Raw genomic sequence first — 26,424 nt, forward strand, 5'->3', positions numbered from 1 at the left:
TTTTATAATGAGTTCGTCGACAACACACACAACAAAAATTTGACTTTTCACTTGAAATGACCTTGAGTTTGTAATTTCTTGGTCAAAATTTTCTGTACTAAATTTCAGTATATTTTCATCCACATTGTATTCAATTACTGTATCAGTTTCTGCACTGTCCTCTTTTTCACCAAAATAACTAAACTCAATTTCTTCACAAATGTTCTTTACATCTAATACAAATCCATGCAAAAGGGGACTGTTTAACTGTTTTAGCTTAAGTGCTGGACTTTTTGCATAATACAACCTTCTCACTAATTTCCTCCAAAAATGGTGAAAAACACTCTGACATACTTTTCTAGAAAGACAAGCCAGTGAATGCCCTTGCAAACCTGTTTTCTCTCTCAGTCTGCAAGGATCTAATTCTTGCAACATCTTCATCTTTTGTTTGAGACTTTTCTTAGTATAATTACGTAAGAAATTGCGAAATAAATCAATTGAATCCCGTCGCACACTACACATACTACTACATTTCCAGGTGTACACGAGAGCCTTGGGAAGTCTCCTTAAAACTTCATCAGCTAACACCTCTTCTGAATTTCTAGACACAATTTTCTGTTTTTCAATTGGACAACCGTCCTTCACCTCATATGCTCGACCACTGATGTCAACTGCATGCAACAAATCATTAGTCTGAAAGTAAGTCTCTTCATTAAAAAATGGCTCACAACTTGAACTATGCTTCCATTCTCCAGAAAAAAACATCACAAAAATGAGTCCTATTAATTACTCTTTTCCACTTACTTTTTGCTTTCAAAACATTGATTGCCTTGTCCAGTGTACGAATTCTATTGATTACTAAAATGTATAATTTTTTTTCATTTTCAAAAGCCTGATCAACTGTCCTCTCTATACATTTCTTTTTCTTGTAAAAAGCTGTTTTCCTTTTACAAATATTTACATTTTTAAATAAATTAACAACAACTCTGTTATAAAACATTCGTCTACGAATGTCAATGAACTGATTTTTGCTTCTATTACTATAGACAATATAATCTCCATCTACATTTCCAACATTTTTTTGGGGGCTCTGCTTTTTGTTATGTTATGTTATGTTATGTTAAAATGGGACTTTTATAGCGCAACGGCTACTCCAAAGGAGTGTCCCGGCGCTTTGTGCTCCAGACCAAAGAAAGAACTGGAAAACATAACATTAAAAAAGCAGGGGCCTAAAAGAGGGGACAGATTATCCAGCGAACAGCCAGGTTTTTAAGTCTTTTCTGAAGACCAGCAGGTTTGCGGTGTTTCGCAAGGACACCGGTAAGGAATACACAGTATCCTCTTCCGCACCGGAAGCCAGTGAAGGGATACAAGGAGATTGGAGGCACTGGTGCGGCGGTGCAGGCCAAAAATTGCACGAGCAGCGGCGTTCTGGGTAACCTGCAAACGCTGGAGGAGGTATTCAGGCAGACCCAGATATAGGACATTTGCATAGTCCAATCTGGACCCTATGAGTGCCTGAACAGTGATCCTCCGATGTTCCTCCGAGAGAAGGGGAAAGAACTTGCGTAACATTCTGAGGATCCCAAAGCATGTTCCCGTAAGAGTAGAAACCTGGGATTTGAGCGAGAGCTCGTTGTCAATTTTAACTCCCAGGTTCTTAGCCCACTTAGAGGACTGAGTGGGAGGGAACATGTCAGCAGGCCACCATCCCTGCCAATCTGGTTCTGATGGGCATCCGAAGAATAGTATTTCGGATTTGTCCGAGTTGCACTTGAGGCTGTTGTGTGAGAACCAGCTAAAGACAGCCCCAAGGCACTCACGGATCCTTTCTCCATTGAACTCTTCGCTCTTACGACAGGTGAATAGGAGCTGGGTGTCGTCAGCATAAGAGACGATCCGGGCCCCGTAGGACTCCGCCAATGTCGCCAGAGGGGTCATAAGGATGTTAAATAGAGTGGGGCTCAATACAGAGCCCTGAGGCACTCCGACTCCCAATGGCGGCATCTCGGCGGACGCGGGTGGGACCCAGACCGTCTGCCGGCGGTTGGCCAGAAAGGAACGAAACCAGTTGAGCACCGTCCCCCCTAGACCGATGTCATGAAGTCTAGTGAGGAGATCCTCATGGGGGACGGTGTCAAACGCCGCCGACAGGTCTAACATGACTAACATCACCCTGCCTCCCGTGTCCAGCACCTCCTTAACGATCTCCGAGACTTCCAGGAGCACCGTCTCGGTGCTTAAGTTGGAACGAAAGCCCGATTGGGATTCGTGAAGTAACTCATTAGACTCCAGGAAGTTAGAAAGCACGCTGTGCACGTGTTTCTCCAGGATCTTGGTCAGTGCTGGAAGGAGCGAGATTGGCCTATAATTGGAAGGCGCCTCTGGGTCAAGATTGGGCTTCTTGATCAGGGGGATGACCATGGCTTGCTTCCTGGCCTGGGGCAGAAAACCCTGACTCAGGGATAGATTGAGGATAGGATTAGCTATGGGGTTGATGACGTCTGCCATTTTCGCTAAGAATTTTGCTGGACACGGATCCAACGGTGAGCCAGATTTAAGGTTCCTCATCAAGGCCAAGGATGCGGCAACCGGAAGGGGAGGAAAGTCTAGCAAAACTGGGCCAGGAGGAGACAGAGAGGCTGTCCCAGTCAGCATCGTAGATAAGTCATCTAAAGATCACAACGGGAAAAAATCCTGAATAAGCCTGATTTTGGTGGTGAAGAAATTGGCAATAGTGTTAGCCCAGGTCTCCACCGGAACACCCTGAGTAGAGATTGACCGGGGGCTGGTGAATTCACGCACAATTGAAAAAATCTCCTTAGAGGAGTTAGCTGCGTCTTCAATCCTTTTGGCGAAGTAACATTTCTTGCCCTGAAGAATTAGATCATGGTATGACTTCATCATGATTTTATAACGTTGTTTAGCCTCAGGCTCATAATGGACTCTCCAAGCCCGCTCAGCAACTTTACATTGCCTACGGGCGTGGGCTAATTCCTCCGTAAACCAGGGGGCAGAGACCCGCAGGGCAGCAGACCTGGGTGGCTGTAAGGGAGCGAGCTCATTTAGTCTGGCAAGAAGCCAGGATTGCAGGCTCTCCAGATCTTTCTCCAGGTCACCCGTACAGGACACAGGGTGATCTGCCAGGGCATGCCTTAGCATATCTGGGGTCACCCGATGGAGTGCCCTATAGCTGCTGCCCTGCTGCCTCATGGCGCTGGCCGGAGGGGTCACAGTAGATGGTATTTCAAAATGGGCAAGATAATGATCAGACCAAACGACTGGCAGAAGTGTTACAGCCGTGATAGGTGTGGTGGAAAAAACCTGATCAAGTGTGTGGCCTTTGTCGTGGGTCGTACCAGAGAGATAGGGGGAAAGGCCTAAGGTGGATTCGATATCCAGCAGTTTGATGGCGTCCTGGTCATTGTGGTCGTCCATATGGAAATTAAAATCTCCCGCCAGTAAGCACCGCTCCGATCTAAGGACAAGGACCGACATGGCCTGCTGGAGATCATCAAGAAAGGATCCCACTGGGCCCGGAGGTCTGTAAACAATCAGACCCTTCAACGCTTGTTGTGGCGATAGGGAGATGGTAAAGGCTAAAGAGTCAGCCCCTGCGATGGTGTGAGTATGCGTGACCGTGCACGGAAGAGATTTTTTCACAACCAAGGCAACTCCTCCTCCCCTGCCCTTGTCTCTATCCTGTCGATGGATGGTATAGTCAGTGGGAATGGCTGCCACAATGTCCGGGTGGGAGGAATCATTAAGCCATGTCTCAGTAAGCATCAAACAGGTAGGACTGGTCGTCGAAAGGAGATCAAAAATCTCTTGAGTGTGTCGGTGCAACGACCTCGTATTGAGGAGTAAACCAAGGTGTTTTATGCTACACTCCTTAGCAGGGATAGGGGAAGGGAGGGAGCGAACAGGGTGCCAATGGCAAGCAGGGCACGTATGTTTACCCCTATAGCGACCAGGAAAAACTGAGTGACACGACGCATTCCAGTTGCGCAACGAGTAGAGCTCCTGAGCGGAGTAGGAAAGCATAGTGGCCAGAGGTACCTGCCACGCCCAACGCCTCCGGGACGCTGACGGGCGCAGACGGGCAGGACTCTGGCACGACTCCGGCGCAGATCCGGCGCGCCCGCTGATCGCGTCCGCTGTGCGGAGGAAAAGGATAGCTTTTTATAGCGCTGCTAGAGCGCGAGGGTGAAGAGTCCTACCCCCAAGATGGCGGCCAAAAGTGAGATCCCAGCCCTCGGCGTCAACACTCAGCCGAGGGCGGTCTCAGAGTCCCAGGCAAAGGAGGGGGGAAAGCGAAGTGCTTACAAGCGCTGGGAAGTCTAATAGCGAGCAGCGCTGTGCTCCTACACGCTTATAACACAAGCGCGAGCACGAGCTTCAAAAAGCACACAATTAAAATGACAGCATGAAAGTCTCACACGCTAAAATTAAAAAGCCAAAGAAAAGCAAGAAGACCTCCCGGCTTCCGCCTCAGGAGGGAAAAGGTAGGTAGCAGTTTTCTTAGTAGTTACGAAATATTTTTTTTTCTTTTGCACATTCTCCACATTTTTTTTACGTTGGGTTAATTTCCTTATAAAATCTTTAGTTGGCTTACCAGGAACATTCTTATTTTTCTCTGAACATTGTTTTTTGGATACATCTTCTAATTGTGTTTTCTTGGACAATAAAGCCTGTTTATATTTTCTTCTTTTTGCATTCTTAGTAGGCATATTGCTTTATCTTTCTGTAGATAATTATAATCTGTTGTGAAGAAAAAATAACATGTTATAGACCACTATTAACATACTACATAGCAATTAGAATCACTAAATGATATAAACACTGGTTTACTTCATAAGTAAGTTTAAAACACAGCAACTGTGTCTGACCAAAGTAGGAAATCATTCAGTGGTACAGGCAGAGGGGACATGGCACAGGCAGAGGGACAGATGGCGCAAGCAGGGGGTTAGATGGCATAGGCACAGAGAGAGATGGCGTAGGCAGAGGGTGAAATGGCACAGGCAGAGGGTAAGATGCCACAGGCAGAGAGAGACATGGCACAGGCAAATGGTGAGATGGCGCAGCCAAAGGGAGAGATGGCGCAGGTGGAGGGAGAGATGGTGCAGGCAGAGGATAGATGGTGCAGATTAAGGGGAGAGATAGTGCAGGCACAGGAGACATGGCATAGGCAGAGTGAGAGATGGCACAGGCAGAGAGAGAGATGGCGTAGGCAGAGGGTGAAATGGCGCAGGTAGAGGGTAAGATGACACAGGTAGGGTGAGAGATGGTGCAGGCAGAGGGTGAGATGGCGCACACAGAGAGAGACATGATGCAGGCGGAGGGAGAGTTGTCGCAGGCCGAGGGGAATATGGCGCAAGCAGAAGGTGACATGGGACACATAGCGCAGGCAGAGGGAGAGATGACGCACGCAGAGGGAGAGATGATAAAGGCAGAGTGGAGATGGTGCAGGCAGAGGCACAGAGATAGTGCAGACAGACAATAGATTCCATTTCCAATTTACATCACTATGTCTATACCAGCATTTAATCAAACCATGAGAAACAATATAAAAAAGAGTTCCCTAAAAGCAAAGATATGCAAACTGCGAATAGACACAGGTAACATTTTAGAAAAAGGTGCAAATATATTTCTTTACTTTACACAAACACTGAGTGTGATCCTAGTAAAAAATGTTAAAGCAATAGCACAGTCAATCGTTTAAAACACACAGCACAGCCCATATAAATGACAACTACATTACAATGCAGAAACCTGACTCTTTTCCAAAATACATTTCCAATATGCACCATTCGTATTTTGCCAGCATTACATACAAACATGAGACACAACACACAGTGAAGACAAAAAAGGTAAGGGAGAGAGAAAGAGGGAGTAAACACAGTTACAGAAGAGGAGTAAAGAAAAGGGATAATTACAGTGAGAAAACAGTTATGAGATTAAGGAAAGGAGAATGAGAGAAAAAGAATCATATTAAGAGACAGGTGAAAGGACTAAGTGAAACAAAAAGATTTATTGAAAAAGAGAGGAAGACAATGAGAGAGAAGAGACAGTGAAAGAGGGAAAGTTAGTAACTTCTACATTAGAAGACATTTTTAATATTAACTTAAACTGCTCAACATATATCCCCTTTCAAATGAATAATTCACCTTTAGAAATGCTTTGGAAGATTTACAACAGTGGCAATGACACACCAGATTTTCTTTAGCAGAATCTCTGAAATGTACCTCAGACACTGCAACCAAAAATGGCACTGATTGCCTCTCATTCTTCACACATATCCCTGTCCTTAACCAATCAAATTTGTTCCCACAAAAATTCAAAACTAAACTAGCATTTTAATTGGTTCTACATTTCAACACTATAAAACTCACATAATATTCAAGCATCCCCCCCTCTGCTCTTTCTACCTGTTACCATGGTAACACTCGACAGAACAACAAACTAAGCTCACAGGTGAAAAGTGCATCATACAATGTTACAAATAAACTCAGCAAGGGTGTTTGACCTCTCAATACACCAGCTTATCCTGTGCAATGTTCCTTTCAATGATCTTTTCTCAACCATTAGCATTACTTCTTTCAAAAAACAGAAGAATACACCCTAGCTTTGAATGTTGAAGTTTCAGAAACCACCAATCATGTCTTTTTTTTTCAGGTGCACTGAATCTCTTCCACAATTTTTTTTCTAAACTCCTGCTTCTCAAACTGCCATTTCATTTCCAGAACCCATCTGAGTACAACCAGATCTGCCTTCAAAATCCCTAGAGTGTGGATAGTAGGACACAGTTTTATTTTCTGGAGTGAAAGGTATGCAGCAAATAGATGCTTTTTCAACCTTGATTTACCAAATGTGGACATTATGTGGATTGGCCACAGAGGATTGAGATGCCACTAATTGATGCCATTGGTAAAATCCTTTTTGCATCTGCCACACCCTGACCTCATAATTGTGCACTGTGGTGGAAATGACCTAGTCACTTTGACTGGGGTAGGTCTGAAAATGCTATTAAAGGACACCTTTTGACAATTGATGTCACTTTTTCCACAAACTGCCTTTGTATATTCAAATATAACCCAAAGGCAGAAATGGAAATGGTCCAACCAATTTTGTCCGCAAATTGAGAAAGCAAGGAAACATATGAATAAATATGTTTCTGCTTTCCTCAGAGACTGTGTCATAGGTTCTATATACCACAACAACTTGTGTTACAACATGCAAGGCATATATAGGAGAGATGGTGTACATTTCACAGATGAGTGGGACAGAATCTTCCTCTGTAACATGAGACTCTGCATCCGTACTTACTTGTAGGTACAAAGAAACACACAATAAGCATGAGCGAATTTTGCGGATCTCGCGTTCGCGAATTTTGCGGATTTGCGGATTCGCAATCCGCAAAATCCGCAAATTCTCGCGAATTTGCGGATTTTTTTTTTTTTGTGTTTGCGCGGGTTTCTGCCAGTTCGCGAGGGTTTTGTACAATGTCGCAAATTGCGAACTTACCTGTCGGGTCGCAAGTTTCGCGAACTTGTTGTTTCTACGTGTCCAGCCTGTTTGGGACACTCTTCTTCATCACTGCCACTCTCTGTCACCACTGCCACTCTCTGACTACTCATGCCACCCTCTGGCCCACCCATGCCACCCTCTGTTTCATCACCACACCCTCTGGTTGTCCAGTGTACATTATTTTCGGCAAAGCAAAGCACACCTTCCCTGCCTCAAGTGACCTGAATTAATTTGGGGCTGATTAATGTGTCACAGAATATTTTTTTAGCTGGCACCTGCTTCCTTAGTGCGCCCTGATTAGTGATCTTTTGCACTTGCTAAGTGCTTTCATTGTTGCAAAATTAGTTACAACACCTGCCCTGCCCCAACTGACAATAATGAATTAGGGGCTGATTAATGGATTTTAACTTCCAGCCTGGCTCCTGCTTGTCTCCCTTAGCTGTAATTCAGGACCTTTGTGGCATATGTGTAACTATTCTGAGGTTCAGAGCAGGGTCACATAATAGTTTCAACTGGCAACTGAACTCTGGAGGGGCCCCTCAGGAAGCACTACAGGAAATGGCTACTAATGATGAGCCTGAACTTTTGAACCTGGTAAGTAGTTACTTTCAGTTTTGCTAAGATCGTATTTCTGCAATTTTGCACTTATTCGCGGGGCGCGAACTCACGCGAACAGTGCGAGCAGTGCGAGCAAAATCCGCTGCTCGCGGATTTGCGGATTTTGCGGGAGATTCGCGAATCTCGCGGATTGCGAATTTCCCGAAAATCCGCAAAATCCGCGAGCGGAACGGATTTTCCGCCCATGCCTAACACACAATAAACACAACAGCTCTTTTTACAGCCAACTAACATCTAAACACTCAAATTTGATTTACAACTTTATTTTTTCATTAAGTTTGAGGGAGGTGCGCGCACTGTGCACGAACCCCGCAAACGTTTTTTCATAAAAAAACATTTTTTTTAACCTTTGGGGTGCTTCAGGGACCCCCTGAGAAGGCCTAGGGGGTCAGGAAGTCTCTACCCTGCCCCCTTTTCACATTCCCAACTTTCATTTTTCACTCCTCTGAAACTACACAAAATGGCAGCTGAAGGGTGCTTCAAAGAGGGAGAGTCAGAGAAAGGGAGCAGGAGATAGAAAAGGTGAGTAAAATGCTGAGAGGAAGAAGTAAAGCAGGGCAAAGGGAGTAAAAGTAACAGAAATGGAGTGATGGTGAGAGAAAGGGTATGAACATAAGTAAAGGGGAATAAAAGAAAGTGAGGGAGGGGGAGTGAAGGAGAGAGAAGTGCAGTGAAGGGATGTAGGGAGTTACAAAACTGGTTTGAAAAAAGGGGACTCAGGATTTCAATAAGAGAAGGAGAGTAGGTGATGGAGAGTGACAGAAAAAATACGTAAAAGAGAACAGATGTCAGATACACACAGAAGGAAGTATAGTGGGCGAAAGGGAGTAACTATAAGTAAACTTACAATGTAACACAAAAATGTTGCACTCTATACTATAAATCTCACTTTATACCACAATCACTTGGCTACTACCTCATAAATTACAATTACAAATAGAACAATTTTTCAAATAAATTTTGGATTTCTAAATATAAATGTATTCTTCTGAATTTTTATAATGTAAAATCACTTCTAACATCAAATCATCAGGAATTTCTTCTTCGTAAGTCGGCAAACATGATTCTTCAAACTCTATCATCTCCAAACATTCCAGAAATTTACTGTCCAAAGACTCATTAAAAAAGTCACTTGTTCCATCTCTTACACTAAGTTCTTCTTCATTAGTGTTGTCATAAAACGGAACATTCAAATCTACTACGAAAGTAGATGAAACTTCAATTCAATTTCCACTGTCTCCTCATTGCGATCCATATTTTTAACAAATTTGTTGCTGTCATTTGCAAAAAAAATTAAACACTTTAATTTATCATTTTTAGTAATAGATAAAATAAAACTAGCTTTAACAAGTATTCTGTCACAATATTCCCTAAAACACACTAACTCACATTATCTTTATTTCAGGGTTTAGGGCAGTGCTAAATGCTAGTGAAAGAGTTTCTATTGCATTTATGCAGCACACCCAGCATTTCTTTTTACACAGCAAGGAGACTACTTGGGAATTAGGAAGCCTGACAGACATACTGCATAGGACTTTCTAACACTACATCTTCTAAAGCCAGACTAACTTCCTGACTACATGTATTCTCATATTTTTAAAAAACACATCAACTATGCAAATTATTCTGTCAGAATTTTCCTGAAATGATTACGAAATGCTAGTAAAAGAGTTTCTATGGCACTTATAGTGAAGTGAGGGGAGAGATAGGAAGGCGAGGAAAGGAGAGTGAGAAAAAAACACATATTACCAGAAAAGAGAAAAGGGTAAGTGAAACAGAAGGATTTTTTGAAAAAGAGAGGAAGGAAAAAGAACAGTGGTGGAGAGAAAGGGAGACTTTGATAGAGAGAAAAAGAGACTAAAATGAGAAACTTCCACATTAGAAAACATTTTTCTTTTTAACTGAAATTGTACAACATAGTTGCCCATACAATTTAAGTACTCATCTTTTAAAATGCTGCTGAAGATTTACTACAGTGTGAATCACACACCAGATGTTATGAAGCCACATTTTCACAAATGTACCTCAGACACTGCAATGACAAAATGGTCGTCATTTCCTCTCATTTCACACATATATCCCTGTACATAACCAATCAAATTTCTTCCCACGCAAAAACTAAACTAAACTAACATTTTAATTGGTTGTACATTTCAATACTTTCAAACTAAAATAATGTTCAACCTACCGCAAATGAACTCTCTGCCTGTTACCACAGAACACCTGTGTGAACTGTGTGATTGAAGAGGAATTAATTCCCCAAACTAAAATGCGCCACAGGGTGTGTTTGCACACATGTCACCTCAGGCCCCTCCTCCTTCCTTCACTATTGAGCAAAATATTCCGTTAAAATCAGCCGAACTACGAATTCCGATTTACTCACCTGTTATCAGGAGAGACCTCAGTGCTGCATCTTTCAGCCCACTACGGATCCTGAAAAGTAATTATAATCATAGTTACAGTAACTTGAAATTCCTTCTATAGGCTAACATTGACTAGTTTCACTTGGAAATTCTACTAAGTGTGGAGTTTTGGAATTTTAAAAAATTCCTCCAAAATCAGCCAAACTACGAATTCCGATTTACTCACCTGTTATCAGGAGACACCTCAGTGCTGCATCTTTCAGGTCACTACTGTTCCTGAAAAGTAATTTTAACTGTACTTACCAGTAACTTGAATTTCCTTCCTTAGGAAATCATTGCCTGCTATATAAAATAAATATAAATAAAAAAATTATCATTTAAAAGTGATGTTCTTTTTTAGAAAATTAAAGAACATTATTTTTATAATTACCTCAGATAATTTCTTGTCTTAATATTTATTTTAAATATATATATATACGTTTTTGAACATTAAAAAAACTTTGCAAGAGTCTTGCAGCCACCCCGTCCGATAGGCATATGACGTCACTTGTTACCGCGCGTCCGTCAGGTTGTGTAATACGTACATGTGGCATATCCGCCAGAAGTCCCGTACGAGTCACATAGCAACCACGTTGGAAGAGTCGTACTCATTGCACACCCTACGCGGATCCTATACAGCAATCCTAAAAAGGCTGACACGTTTCGCGCAGTGAACGAGCGTGGTGCGCTTTGGATGCAAGCCTCCAATAAAAAAAATTATAATAACGTACGCATATTATAAACAATATAATATAATTAAAAAATATATATTTAAACATATAAATATATTAAGAAAATATGTATAATGTAATTTAAAAAATAACATATCTAAAAATAAAATGATTAAAAAAGTAGTTAAAAAATATTTTAAAAAACAACAATAAATATATTTGAAAATGATCATTTAAAAAACCTTTTAAATTCACTAAAAATACTTTGTTTTTAGATATGTTATAGTTAGGAATTAGCATTAAAAAAAACTTTGAAATTCACTGAAAAAACCATCGGTTTCAGACATGTTATAGTTAGGAATTAGAATTTAAAAACCCTTAGAAATTCATGGAAAAAACCATAGGTTTTTGGGGTGTTATGGTTAGCTAGACATTTCACTCGTACAAAACCATTGAAATTCCCTCGTACTAACTATAACTCGCGCGCCCGCGATCCACTGCTGATTATTTCACATATTACATCATTCATGACAAGGTCAGTGACATCACTGATGACATCACTGATGACATCTCAAATGAGATCACTGATGAAATCATCCACGTGACAAACTGAAACACCTCATCATATAGTAGCATAACCTTTCAACACTCATTATACAATATGGAGTACCATGTTTAAAACCATTGACACACCAATACAAGTTTGTAAAAACCCACTAAGTGATTCCTACATCGCCACACACATCTAAGCACTTATCTATAGATTCACTCATACATGCTTAAATAGATCAATAGAACATTATCAAATATACTTATACACCTACATCAACATTACACACCAGCACACATTCTATTCACTTTGCAGTCATCCTACACACTTCTGCAAACAATTGATCATACTTATATTTACTAATCTACACACTTATAAAAAACTACTTTAGTTATTCATATAGATAGTAACTTATACTTACTGTGTTATAAAATCACTATTACAGGTATACAGTTTTCAATACAGTCACTCTTACAATCACTGAGTCTTAAGTATACTTATTTATAAACAATAAGTGTCATATACACTGCCTTTTATATTTCAACTTTGTTGGATATGTATATTTGAGAAATATATTTACTCATCACCACACCTATAGAGAGATTCACCCAAACAAGTGTTTCCACATGCAGTACTAAACTCATATAACTACTAAATCAACTAGTTACACATTTTTGGACAGTCACACACTTCTAACCCAACCACAAGTACATTCACTATCCAATACAGATACTCACTTAACTAATTAATAGTAATATAGACTTGGAGGTAGAAACCAACTTATGTAGTAGTTTACACAACAAGAGATACAGTGAACAGATATTCACACAGTTTAATCACTATCCATATATTTAGTGAGACACTATAAATTAGTCACTTAGACTGTCAATCACAGTGCTACTAAATGCTCCATCCCGACACCTACACATCCAGTAATTCTTCAATTCAGATTGCTATATATATATAATACATATTTCAATATTATTCGATTTGAATATACTTAATTCGATAAAACATGTTATCATAAAAGTCTATACATCCCTGGACAGTCGTAATTAGAATTCCATCAATCCATTGTACATACTGCATACATAAACCATTTAAAAAATAGATTAAAAATATATATATATACAATAAAACACGTAGAAAATCTCATAGGAATCTTATAAAGTATAAAACCTTTATCTGTCCACAGCCAGAATTTTTTAAGAGGGGGTCACTTTTAACAGCCTAGTACGGGTCTGTCAAAAGCTACCCAAAAACTTTGCTACCCCACATACTACCATCAGGGATGACGTGTCAGTGGACAAGGCACGTAAAGCCATCTTGTGGCATCTGAGGCCCAACTCCTTACAAATTGGTTTTATCCAAATTTTCCTAGCTGCCTTGTAAGCAGGAAAAGCAAAGAGAAAATGGGCCACAGACTCCTTAGGGGCAAAGTATCAGGGCCAGGAAGAGTTGGGGAAGCCTGAATGTTTCCAACAGGCAGTGATTGCATTTACCGGGAGGGACCCAACCCTCAGCTTTAGGTAGAGACATCTGTCCCTGGGTTTTTCTATAAAATCCAGGAAAGGTTCCAAACTCCTCACAGGTTTATGTGACAACAATTTCTCAGTGAGGGACCCCCATTTACAATTACATAGCTCTTCCTGATGTACCCAGTTCCAATATATCCTCTTTAGTATTTGTTTCGAGGGGGGGCATTGGCTATCCCAGGCGTCTCCCAGCCCTAGTTTCATGACCAACTGCCTGAGATTACCCAACCACTTGATCTTATTTCTGGTGTTGAGTTTGATGAATTCATCAAGGACAGTTGCGTAGTTAGCCAACTCTGGTGTTCGTCTGAGGCGAGCCCAGAAAAGTAGCAGACGCAGACAAACTATATATTTTAATGCTCGCTTCCCCATATCATGGAGAAAAGGTTTTATAGGATTAGAAACGGTGAGTGAACCCAAGTCTCTTAGAAATTTATTTTCAGATCTTACTAAATCGGCGGTGTTTTACGACCCCCATAGCTCTGATCCGTAGACTGCCGATGACAGTGCCTTCCCTGAATACATCTCAAGGGCCGGGGCTATAGGTTTACTCATAGACTCTCTATGTACTCTTAAAATTGCACCTGATGCTCTCTTATGATTTAAAAGCATTTTGGGCATATGATCTTTCCAGTTCATCCGTCTATTCACCCTTACTCCCAAATAATCAAAAGAGTCTACCATCTCTAATGGAGCGCCATTGAGGGAGATGTTATTCCTGAACCTCTTTGAGGGTGATATGGCCATCAGCTTCATTTTAGAGATGTTAATGGTAAGGCCATTTTCATCGCAGAATGAGCTAAAATGATCTAACAACTTTTGGAGGCCTGCTGGGGTTTTTGATAACAGGAGGGTGTCGTCTGCAAAGAGCAGGGAGGGCATTTTCTCCCCCGCCAGGACTGGGGAGTCGGCCGAGATCTCCCTCAGATGGTCCACCACCCTGTTTACAAATAGGGAGAACAGGGTCGGCGCCATCACACAGCCCTGGCGGACCCCCTGCTCACAGCTACCCTCTCTGTCAGCTGCCCATTATCCTCCCATCTAATCCTACCATAATAACCCTCATGCAGTTTCACTATGAACTCAAGAAGGGCGAAGGGGAAGCCAAGTTTTTGCAATACCTGCCATAGTTTATGGCGTGGCACCAAGTAAAAAGCCATTCTGAGGTCTATAAATGCCAAGTAGAGGCTACCTTTACCTATTGTAACGGTCTTCCGGTACACAGCAAAAACTCTAAATACTTGGTCCATTGTGCCCACCTTTTTTCTAAAACCCGCTTGGAAGTGGGAAAGAATACTCTTTTCTTCTAGCCATAACCCCACCCTAGCGATAATGACCCTGCCAACCACCTTTTGGACGTCAATCAAACTGATCGGCCTGTAGTTAGCAGGGTCATTTCTCTCCCCCTTTTTAAATACTGTCACAACCTCTGCTCCCTTCCATGAGTCCGGGACTAGATAGCCCCTTGTAATTAAGTTCATTATTCGGGAGATGAGGTTTGCCCAGGATTCGGGGTCATATAAAAGCAGGTCCCCCGGAAGACCATCAGGGCCTGCTGCCTTACCCGGGGCTAAGTTCTTTATAGCCACCTGTACCTCCGTAGAGGTCAATGGTTCCTCTGGAGCCTGGAGTTCTGACCCAGGGAGAACAGCGTTAGTCATCGGGGGGCCTGGTTCAGTGCCACCACAATACAAGTCATGAAAATGTAAAAACCATTGCTGTTCTGTTATATGGTTAGAAATTGGATTATTTCCTCTTCTCTTGGCCTTATTAACTGAATCCCAAAATAACTTAGAATCTTTCTTCTGGGACGCATATTTGAGATCCTGCCAGTGTTGTACCTCCCAGTCACACTTTGCTAGCACTATTGCCCTGGCATAGGCCTTTCTAGCTGATCTTACTAAGGATGGATCTTTTTTAAGCAGTGCTGTGGTTAGCATCCTCCTCATACCCTTACACTTGGCCGTGTACCAAGGAAAACTTGTTTTTTGTGGGCACTGTTTCTGTTTACCATTTCCCATCATAGAGAAACACTGACTCAGTTTCTCAATTATGTTGTTATGATCTTTAGCAAATGAGTGGCCCACGGGACAATCAATTGCCCCCTCATATTGTTTCAGCACATCAGTGAACAGGATTATAGGGTCACTAATAGAGTCTAGAGTTCCTACCTGGCATTTCACCTTGTCCCACTTCAGCCGCCGGTTGCAATTCCAAAGCGCAACCTCCTACGTTAATTTTGGGGAGCTTGTACTTCTATTTACCTTAGTTATTTCCCAATTTAGTCTCATACATAGGGGGTTGTGTTCACTGTCTTGGGACGGTATAACTTCCATATATAGTAAATTGTCCCAAAGGCGGGTGTCTATTAAGATATAATCTATACGAGATGGGCTCTTAAGCCTATTGAATGTATTAGCCCTGTCTTGGTCTGAGGGTGTTCTTCCATTTACCGCTCTTAAATTATATTCTACGGTTGGGGTGTTGATCTGAATTGCCCTAGGGGACCATCTTTTGATAGGTGCCAGCGTCAAGGTAGGTATGGACCATTTAGCATCTTCCTCTGCTGTTCCTAGGAAATCTTCCCCGCTTAGGGGTTCGTGGGTACAATTTAAGTTCCCGGCCACAATAATTTTAGAGAGTGGGGGCCTATTAGCTAATTCAGACTCAGGGGCTGTTATTGTAGAAGACATTTGGGCACCCAGGGATCCGCTCACGTAGATATTATACATTTCTACGTTGTTTGACTTCTGATTCCCCTTAATGGTAAGATGTAAAAGGTCCTCTGACATGGAATTATTAGTTGTAATTACCCAATTTAATGCTATCCTAACCCAAATGTGGAGCCCCCCTGATGGTTGACCTTTCCCTGAGCTTGTTGCCGGTGTGTAAAAAGTGGAATACCCAGATTTATATATTGGGTAGGTACTCCATATTTAAATATTGAATCAAACCACGTTCACTGGATGATGTCATCAGTGATGTCATCAGTGATGTCATTTGAGATGTCATCAGTGATGTCACTGACCATGTCTTGAATGCTGTAATATGTGACATCATCAGCAGTGGATTGCGGGCATGCAAGTTGTAGTTAGTACAACTAACTATAACAAGGGAATTTAAATTGTTTTGTACGAATGAAATGTCCAGCTAACACCCCTAAAACCTATGGTTTTCTCCGTGAATTTCTGAGGTTTTTTTTAATGGCTAATTCCGAACTGTAACATGTCTGAAACCTATGTTTTTTTATTACCTACTGGCGGTGGCCACTAGGTAGTTATAGTTAAGACCTATTTTCCATAGGAAATCCGCAACATTCTATTTGGATTAACTTTAGTGCCGGTTGATGAATCTTCACGAAATTTCAAGAACTAGTGGGGCACTCTGTCCTCTCCTATCCTGAAAGTCTTGGGGGGATTCGTGTAGCGGGGGCTGAGAAAAATGGGGTCTCAAAACATGTTTCCCCCATGCAATTTTCCATCGGAACCGTTCACTGCGGATACAGCCCGAATGGCTGAACAGAATTACACCAAATTTGGCAAAGTGGTAGTCCTTGGTTCAGACTCGTGCCTTTTGCTTAAATGGTGAAAATCTGTTCAGTAGTTTCTGAGAAAATTAACAATTAAAAGTTAATAGAAATCTATGGCCTCAGTGGATCCGTGCATCTTGCGCGGTCTATAAGCGCACTGCACTATCCCGATCACGCGCTAAATGCTGATTGGCTGTCAAGTGGTTGTGAACATTTAAAACCAGGAAGTGTTGGAAGCCATTTTGTGCCTCGGTAGAAGCAAGGATCTAGAAATTAGTGAAACAAGGGTTCAAAATGTATAAAGGGGGCAGGTAACAAATATTTTAACCCCCTTTGAATAAACAGATAAATGTTTGCTGGGTGCATGGATCCACCGTATAAAAGATAAAAAAAGAAGCACAGGCTCCTGTGTTTGTTTAAAAATTAGGTACCTGGGATGGATAAACCCCGTGGTCTAAAAATATTACATTTGATGGGGGTTCCGAGGGGCCCTGTAGCCTGGTGACCGCCATTCCTCGGTGCTACATAATACAACTACCACCAAAGGTAAAGAAGACATATACACTCTTTTTTTATTAACTTTTATTAGAACAAAAATAAATACCTATAAACATAACTTTAACATAACAATATAATAAACAAAATGTGATATGGACTTCAATGGTAGGAGGGTAGATAACCTGCAAAACAACAATGAAAATAAGTGTTTAAAATTAGTTCGATGTGACTGAATGAGGTCAAATATCACAAATTAACATAACACTTGGCAATATTGGTTATTTGCACATGTGCAGTGTGCCTAATACATCCCACCAATCTCATAGGCCCGCGTTGAAGAGGTGTTTGCAGGGAAGCGCATACTGTGTCAGATCTACAGTATGATCGAGTAGGTCTTTAAAATGATTCAGAGATAAAACAGAATTAGGTAAGAGATCACATCATTATGCAGGACAATATCATTTATTTGCAAAGCATTAAATTTGAGGCATTGTGTATCTAGGTTGCTCTGCTTACCTTTTGTAAACACTGTGTTCAACAGAGCTCACAACTTGAGTTCTGCTTTGTTTCTACACTGTAGACTGTATTAAAATCAGCCTTGATTTATTTATCTGCAGAGTGGACAGCAGCGTCCATAACTTGAATAAAGAAAGAGAAATAATGTCAGAGAGAGGGAGATAGAGAAAGAGAGAAAAAACAACATTGAAAGTGAGAGAGTGAGAAAGTAATAGATGGAACAGGAGAGGAAGTGTTGATACTGGAGAAAATCTTTGCAGCTCACCTTTTTGCCTACGTTGTGTGACCAAGCATGTGTCGGTTGACAGTGCACCCTCAAGTTTAGTGATCTGAAAGATAGTATAGATTTAGTGATAGTAGAGTACATATAACTGTACAAGTATATTTCTGCGTTATGCCTTTGGACACACAGGATACTGTATTACATCAACGTCCACTGCAAGGAGATGTCTGTGCACTCTTTTTCTCCCAGAGTTCTATACTCATGAACTCCCACTGCATAGTGTTGAGTTCTCATTACTGCGTACCCAGGCTGTTGCACCCCATTGACTTCCAGTGTCTGGAAGTGAGTGTCCTTTCCTGCGTACCCAGACTGTTGTAACCTATCCACTCCCACTGCCCAGGGGTGATTGTACATTCCTACGCACTCAAGTTGCTGCACAGTATCCACTGTCCCCACACACAGGTGACATCTCGTTGCTTTTGAAACAAGCTTCTTTGCTCACCTTGTGCCATTGGCATGATTTGACAGAGGGTGCATTACGTGTCAAAGCAGCCTTCTTATGCATTGTTACGATGGCCACACATCATCGCAGAATCTTCAAACGTTGCGCTTTGGAGGTGTTGTGGGGGGGAACGCCAATTTTTAAAACACAACCTGTTAGATTGAAAGGAAGATACGATTGTGCATAATTTGTTTATGAAAGGAGAGAGGAAGTGAGAGAGTGACTGAAAAGAATATTCGCAGCTTTCTGTCACCGGTGTCTTTTCCACCACATGCCGGGACATAGTGCACCCTGAAGCTCTACATATAAAAGATAGTAAAAGAAAGATGTTATGATTGATAATTGCCACTATCTTAATGTGGAGTAGAATAACATTGCCCTTTCACTCACCTTCCCTCCCGCATTAAAAATAGAACTATTTATATAATGGGGTTCGATTTATAAACAATTAGTATAGTAGTAATGATTTCCATACGGTTATAGAAAACAAGTGGTGCGTAGTGATACACGTGATTTCAATCATCACACTCAATGGACTTTTGACTGACTATAGAAAAAAAATACAAATTCAATAAGATACGTCGCCTTTATGAATGCAGTCTGCTGCACCCTGTCGGCTTCCTCCGTTGCGCACCCAGGGTTCACTCCTTATCTTTTCACTGACATGGCATGTTCTACATCATGCAGTCCTGCTCTGCCACCAAGAAGTCTCATATTTGGTGGTTAGTCTTGATGTCGCTATGGGAAAGGACATACTTGTGCACCCGTCTTCATTGCAGGTTCCTCTCCCTGTCAGTCCTTGTGGTACCACAAACTCAGTGACCAAAGAGGCCATGCATGTGGTGGTGGGCCCATTGTTCCGTAGTTTGGTCTTACTGGAGGTGTCCGAACCACCAGCACTGGCTATCATAACGCTGGCGATGGAAGTAACCCTAAAATGGCATAGAGCACGTGCGTCCAGTCTTTTTATTGGTAGGGTCAGGTATGTTGTGACGCATGTGCTGGATGGGTGTGGTCTGGGTGTATACCAGCCACGAGAGAGTGTATGTGCTGTTCTTACAATGAGACCTGGAACTAAGAAATCACTACAATGGAAATCTGGGCCATGTGTTGTTGTTGTGTTTTCCTGGTAGTGTTAGCAAAGTGGGCTGGCCTGACGTATGGCAGTGTTGCGTGAGGCTGTGAACGATGACTCTAGAGTTATGGGCGTGGTTCAGGCGTGAGCTGTATGAGAAATCAAGTGATTCCGGTGTCCATGTTGTAGTGCTGCTGTCACCCTGGTATTCAACACAAATGCATCATTATGTCTGTTAAGTCCCACAACATGGCCAACATGGAAGGTACGGGATATCACTGACCCTATATTCATCCATAGTTGCACCCATAAAAGATGGTGGACATGATGCATTTCTACAAATATGAATGTTTGTTGAACATTCAGTGGAGTGTTGTAGCTGTTGTAATACAGGGCTATGACAGCTTTAGGATGCATTTTTTGGCACATGAAGGGCAGCTAATATATAAATACGTATGTGGTAATTCGGGTACACTGTCGCAGTTGGTGCTGGAAATCAGTGTTCGAGGCTCGGAGTAGCTTCCACATCTCGTTATTGTAGAGAAATGACATAATCTACGCGTGCCTGAAAATGTACTGTAAATACGGTGCCCATGTAAATTGCTGATATAGTTTTGAGTCGACTTTGCGCTATATAAATATGGTAAAAAAAAAGAGAAATAGCACACACTTGTAAATTTACTATACATGCTTGCATTATTGTAATGATCCAGTTCATACATTCGTAATTGTAGAATGAGCAAGAGAAGGTTATATAATCAAAGTTTTTGTTACTGGCAGAGGTAAGATGGTTGCATACACTTTTTCCAGTACAATATAATGTGGTAAGGCGCAGGAGCCGCATTTTACAAACATAATAAATACTCAGACACAGATAGATAGTTGAAGTAGGTACGACTCCAATTTTTTATGTTGCTGTTGGTAACAAGTAGGATAGTAATCATGATGTCATACACAGATATTCAATCATAAATTGTTTATGACTTCTGCTGTAGAAAGGTAGGAGCACTATATGAGAAATAATACACCGAAGATTCTATCGTAAAGGGTTCATGAGTTGTGGTGCAATAAGGTAGGGTCGGTTTGTGTGGAACCTGCAATGATGCGTCGTTCAAGCAGACCTGGTAAAAATGTCTTTTGGCTACTGAATTTTGCCTTAATAAGGCCTCATGGCGATTATTTATGATGCACTGAGTTAGTGGTATGTATGGTGCTCAGCGTGTTGCCTACTGGACTGCATCATCTGTAATCACGATTGAAATCAAATATGAAACATGTTTGGAATACATTGTCGAAATATGTATGTTTCAGAGACATTATAGTTCAAGTTGTGATCAGTTCTGTCTGCAGTGTAGACTATCATTGAGTGTTCCTTTACACTCGCAAGGTGAATTTTGTTTTTCAACTAAACCTAGAACTGATATAAAAGAAGTTTTTGAAGGAAGGCTACTAAAGGGATATTGTTTAAGTTTGAGGGACGTTATACTTTGTTCAGTACTGCACTGAATGAATAATCAGTTGAATTCGGCCTGAATTAGGCCATGTGGCGATGAATTATGGTGCACTGAGTTAGTCGTACCTTTGGGATTAAGCGTGTACATAACCTGTGATGATGCGTGGTCCAGGCAGGCCGCACTGGGGATAATGTTTTTTGACTATTGAATTTTGCCTCAATAAAGCCTTGTGGTGATTATTTATGGTGTACTGAGTTAGTGGTACCTCTGATGTTTAGCGTATGCTCGCCCTACGATGATGAGTGGTCTGAACAGGCTGAATTCGAAGCATTGACTGTTGCATCCTGGACTGCATGTACTTTGAGGGGAAAAACTAAATACCATTGATGGTTATCAATTCTTCAGCAACAAAATGATCAGAACCAGATGATTCTTCCAGTGGTGTAGCCAGTTTTGTCTCCAAAAAGAAATTCAGGTTTCCAATGAAGAAAAAGTGAAGAAAAAGTGAGGTTCAAATTTTGACCTTTGCTGTCCGCAGTGTAGACTGTCTTTAAGTATGCCCCATTAGCGTGAATTGTATTATTCAACTAAATATATAAGTGATATAAAAGAAGTTCTTAAAGGAAGCATAATAAAGGGATATTGTATAGGGTTTGAAAATGCTATACTTAGTTTGGTTTGGTATTGTACTCTGCAAATAATGAATCAACAGTTTAATTAATTGTGAGCTCTGATGACCACAGTTTAGGCAGGAGGCAGCGGTTAGCAAGAGCCCACAGCCACATGGCATTGAGTAGAGCTGCACAATATTGGTAATTTAGTGTGTGTGTAGCCAACGATGATACGTGTTGCACAGAGTTAGTGGCACCTGAAGCAACAAGGTACTGTGGAACCTGCAATGATGCGTGATCTGAGCAGGACGCACTGGTAGCAAAGTCTTTAAAATCAAGTTTTCTTATGAATACTGGTTGTCCTTTTACGGGAGTAAGTTGCAGTAGATCTCTATAAACTATGATATTTTTTCTTACAAATAAGACATCTGACTCAATACGGTCATGTGGCGATGAATTATGGTGCACTGAGTTAGTAGTTCCTTTGGCACTGAGCTTGTATGTAACCTGCAATGATGCATGGTCCGGGCAGGCTGCACTGGGAGTAATGTTTTTTGCCTAGTGAATTCTGCCTTGATAAGGCCACAGAGAGATGGCTTGTGGTGCAGTGAGTTAGTGGTACCTGCAGAACTCAGCGTGTGCGCACCCTACAATGATTCGTTGTTCGGGCGAGTCGCACTGGTACAATGTCTCTTGCCCCGTGGAGTGCGTCAACTGCAATCACCATTCCTTCTGAATCGTGAGCCTTCACAATGCAGATCGAAAGCAGTAGTCATCACAGACATCAAGAAATTATTTTTGTTGTATCCTTTAACAAAATCTGAGGACATAAATTACAATTATCTCTATCTTAAAAAAATCAAGGCTAAATTTCATGCTGTTTGTAGTATAGATCCAAAGTTGTATTCCTGTTGTGAACCCTGCTGTCCGCACTGTAGATCAAAGGCGGTAGTCAGCAGAGATATCGATGAATGATTTTTGTCACTTATTTTAACAAAAATCAGAACACATACAGTACAACTGGCTCTGCATTAAATAAATCAAGGTTAAATTCCCTACTGTTTGTAGTGTACATGCAAAGCTGAATTCAAGTTGTGAACCTTGCTGTTCGCACTGTAGATGGAAAGTAACCATAGATATCGACGAATGATTTTTGTCACTTATTTTAACACAATCTAAATACATGCAGTGAAATCGTCTCTGTCTTAAATAAGTCAAGGCTGAATTTCCTACTGTCTATAGTGTAGATGCAAAGCTGAATTCAAGCAGTGAACCCTACTGTCCGCAGTGTAGATCGAAGGCAGTTATTGACAAAGACATCGATGAATGCTTTTTTGTCATATACTTTAACAAAATCTGAAGACACAGTACAATTGTCTCTGCCTTAAATTTATCGAGACTGAATTCAATGTTGTCTGTAGTGCTGAAGCGCAACTAGTATCAAGTGGAAAACTCTACTCACCGAACTGCAGATCGGAGGCAGTAGTTGACAAAGACACTGAGGAATGCTTTTTGTCACATACTTTAAGAATATCTGAGCACTGAGTACAATTGTCTCTGCCTTAAATAAATTGAGACTGAATTTAAGGTTGTCTGTAGTGCTGATGCGCTCCTGGTATCAAGTAGTAAGCTCTGGTGATCGCAGTGTAAATTTGAAGGCAGTACTCAGTACAGACATTGAAAAATGTTTTTATTTCAAATCCTTTAACAAAATTGTCTCTGCCTTACATAAATCAAGGCTAACTTCAATGCTGTCTGTAGTGTAGATGCAAAGCTGAATTCAAGTTGTGAACCCTGCTGTCCGCAGTGTATATGTAAGGCAGTAATAGATTCAAACATCTAGGAATGCTTTTTGTCACATACTTTGAGAAAATTTGAAGACTGAGTACAATTGTCTCTGCCTTAAATAAATTGAGACTGAATTCAATGTTGTTTGTTAATGCTTATGCCTTGTGTACAATATTGTTGATGTGCGAGTTCCTTCCCTTGTACATAGTTGATTGCCACATCTCTGAACATTGAGCTAGTGTGCTGTTGAGGGATATATTATTTTGGGAATGTATGTTGTCCTGTTTTGCACTGTTGTTGAGGTAGTAGAGGGGGAGGGGTCAGGAGAGGTGGTTGTAGTGGTGGTGGCACTAGGTCTTGTCATTTTGTTGGGTGTTGGAAGTGAATAATTAGAACCTGTATTACATATTTGTCTTTCGATATGAATGTGAACTAGATGTAATTTACACAGTACATAGTCCACGTCCTTACACTAGTTAAAAGTTGATATTAATTTGTTAGTGGTAAGTGAAACTACTGCCTGTTTTTTTAGGTAGCATTGCAGATTTGGCTTTTTGTTGAAAATATAGGGAAGTGGTGTTTTTTTGTTTTTTTACAAAGGGAATGCATAGTTTGTTTAATGTTAATGTTAGTTGCGGTTCTGGTTTGAGGCGATTTTCTTGGAGGAAGGAATAATTTGAAGAATGGTAATATTTGCAGTTCTTACGATGCTGAGAACAGGATAATAATTAAGAAATATAGAAAAAAACAGATATGCTTAATAAACATTGAAATTAGGAATTTTCGTTTAAAAAACCTTTGAAATACACTGAAAAAAACATACGTTTCAGGCAGGTTATAGTCAGGAAATATCATTTTAAAAAAACATTAAAATTTACTGAAAAAAACATGGGTTTCAAACAGGTTATAGTTAGGAATTATCATTTAAAAAAAACCTTTGAAATTCATTAAAAAAAACATAGGTTTTAGGGGTGTTATAGTTAGCTGGACATTTCATTACAAAACCATTGAAATTCCTCCTTTACAGTTAGTTGTATTAACTGTAACACTTGTACCCGCAATCCACTGGTGATGATGTCACATATTACAACATTCATGACATGGACTAAATTCCACCTCCACATTTTCATCCACTTACCAATTAGTATTGGGTTGTAAATCCTTCTTCCTGAAAACATGCAGGCGTTATATATTGATCCACTCTACATTTTCAATCTCGCCATGTCACCTCTTCAATGCCTGCTTCTGGGTGGATAAGGAAATCTGTTAAGCATGTGGGTGGGCATTGTGGCGAAGAGATGGGATGCGTTCTGTTGGCAGCTCCAGAATTGGATGCAAACTTCAGCATGCATTCTTTTGTCCTTTAAACTAAATCCAACTGTGGAAACCTAAGAACATGAGAATGACATTATGATTCCTGGTCAGTCATCAAGGACGTAGATGCCAAATTTGGTCCCAAGAATTGATTCATCTAGTGACATTCTATCACCAATTGCAGCCAGGGAATATGTTAGCATCAAAGGGAGAGAACAGCATCAATCGTGGTAGCGGCATGTTAGGCAGTTGTGGAAGGAAATATATCAATAAATAAAATGTGCTTAGTGTTTTTGCAGAAATTCAAGGCATATTCGGTTAAGTTGTAAATGTTGGCAGGAAAACTCAAACTGACCTTGATATTAACCTTTTCCGTGCTCATGACGAGCTCAGCTCGTCCTGAGGCATGGTGCTCATGACGAGCTGAGCTTGTCATGAGCCGTGGAATGCTCACACACGAGGATAATTCCCATGCTGTGCTGAGCATACCACAGGAACGGGTGTGGTCAGCACACGAGAACTGTGCCTCATGACGAGCTGAGCTCATCATGAGCACGGGAGCACTGTGTCTGTCCCCCCACCCCCAGCACAGCGGGGGACTTACCCCTGCTGCGAAGGGGCTACCTGCCAATTTATTTACATGTACGAAAAAGATTCGCCTGGTACAGGTTCTGAGTTCATATGAGATTTTTCACTGTGCCCTCTAATTTTTGATTCCAGATGTTGTACTATGTGAGGAATGTGCGATTTACCACTAGCACTGGAGAGGAAATCTTCTTTGATCAGAATGGAGACGTGCCCCCTGCGTTTGAATTTTTAAACCTCCAGATCTCACAGAATGATACAGTACACATGGTGAAAGTGGGGACTTATGACTCCAGTGTCCCTGAAGGGAAGCAGGTCAGGATGAAGAGTGGTGCCATGATGTGGAACACTGGAAATGGCCAGGTGAGGGGGTGAGCGATGGCCTAGTCCTGTTGCCTTACATAAGGATTAGATTAATAGAAATAAAGTTGAAGTATCTAAAGATAACAAACTGCCTAGAAGTAAATGGAAATTGTTTTGCTGAAGTTTGACAAGATATAAAAAAATACTAATACTTTGGAGATAACATCATCATTTTACGCATACAATCAATAATATATACGCAGATTTGGGGACATGGATGTTTAAGCTCAAAAAATCAAGGATGCAGCAGTACCCATGATCGTCACTAATGTTCTCTAGATTGAGCATTACTGCAGCTCATGTTGCCTGGTAACATGTTACAAATAAGAATGGGCTGTTGCAGCTGGTGTTATTAGCTCCCATGTCTGCATGCTGTATGCTAAGGGTGGGTGAATAAGTAAAAAGAGGGAGGGGAAGGAAGGGAAGAGGGGCAAAGTCAGGGTATGGACAGTGCAATTGTTTGCTCACCTGAATTCTCTGTCATGCCCTATTGTTACTAGTCCACCACAGCTGTAGTCAGTTGTGATATCCACATGCCTGGGAAAGTTTTGTTTTCTGAGTGTGTGAGTAGGATCCTAGAAAAGAGGGCAGGCCAGGCATCTATCGGCTGCGCCTTGTTTGTCTCTCCGCTCTGCTTCACAGTATGTCACCACCATTGTTTTGTTGGTGTCCATAGTAGGTGCT

General features: G+C 41.2%; 1 protein-coding gene across 1 annotated transcript in view; it reads left to right on the forward strand.

Moving 5' to 3' along the window:
* The window catches only part of LOC147718194 (extracellular calcium-sensing receptor-like), a 129,124-nt gene that overhangs the window by 61,103 nt on the left and 41,597 nt on the right, over positions 1-26,424 (forward strand). The window contains exon 5 of the mRNA XM_086967158.1: positions 25,513-25,740. Within this exon, the coding sequence (XP_086823284.1) occupies positions 25,513-25,740 (228 nt within the window). The remainder of the gene's footprint in view (positions 1-25,512; positions 25,741-26,424) is intronic.

This window comes from Lissotriton vulgaris, chromosome 4_1, assembly GCF_964263255.1.
Source record: "Lissotriton vulgaris chromosome 4_1, aLisVul1.2, whole genome shotgun sequence".
Classification (NCBI taxonomy): domain Eukaryota; kingdom Metazoa; phylum Chordata; class Amphibia; order Caudata; family Salamandridae; genus Lissotriton; species Lissotriton vulgaris.